Consider the following 208-nt stretch of genomic DNA (forward strand, 5'->3'; position numbering starts at 1 on the left):
CCACCACCACCGCAGGCCCCCTGTGCTACCCCTCCCCCAACAGCCCCCTGGGCTGCATCCTGCCAGTGACCCCTGACCCACCTGTGACCCCAGCCCCCCGCTGCCCCCTGTCCATGACCCACCTTCTGGCGCTCGTCGCGCAGCCCCCACCACCAGCGCGGGCTGCGCCAGGACACCAGGGCCAGGTTCTCGGCGGCGAAGGCGAGGG

The 208-nt window shown here is 73.6% G+C and overlaps 1 protein-coding gene across 1 annotated transcript in view; it reads right to left on the reverse strand.

Moving 5' to 3' along the window:
* ABCB6 (ATP binding cassette subfamily B member 6 (Langereis blood group)) overlaps nucleotides 1-208 on the reverse strand; it is a 24,662-nt gene that overhangs the window by 19,354 nt on the left and 5,100 nt on the right. The window contains exon 2 of the mRNA XM_019522826.1: nucleotides 78-206. Coding sequence (XP_019378371.1) covers nucleotides 78-206 — 129 coding nt within the window. The remainder of the gene's footprint in view (nucleotides 1-77; nucleotides 207-208) is intronic.

This window comes from Gavialis gangeticus, unplaced genomic scaffold (assembly GCF_001723915.1).
Source record: "Gavialis gangeticus isolate Ggan-Ray unplaced genomic scaffold, GavGan_comp1, whole genome shotgun sequence".
Classification (NCBI taxonomy): Eukaryota; Metazoa; Chordata; order Crocodylia; family Gavialidae; genus Gavialis; species Gavialis gangeticus.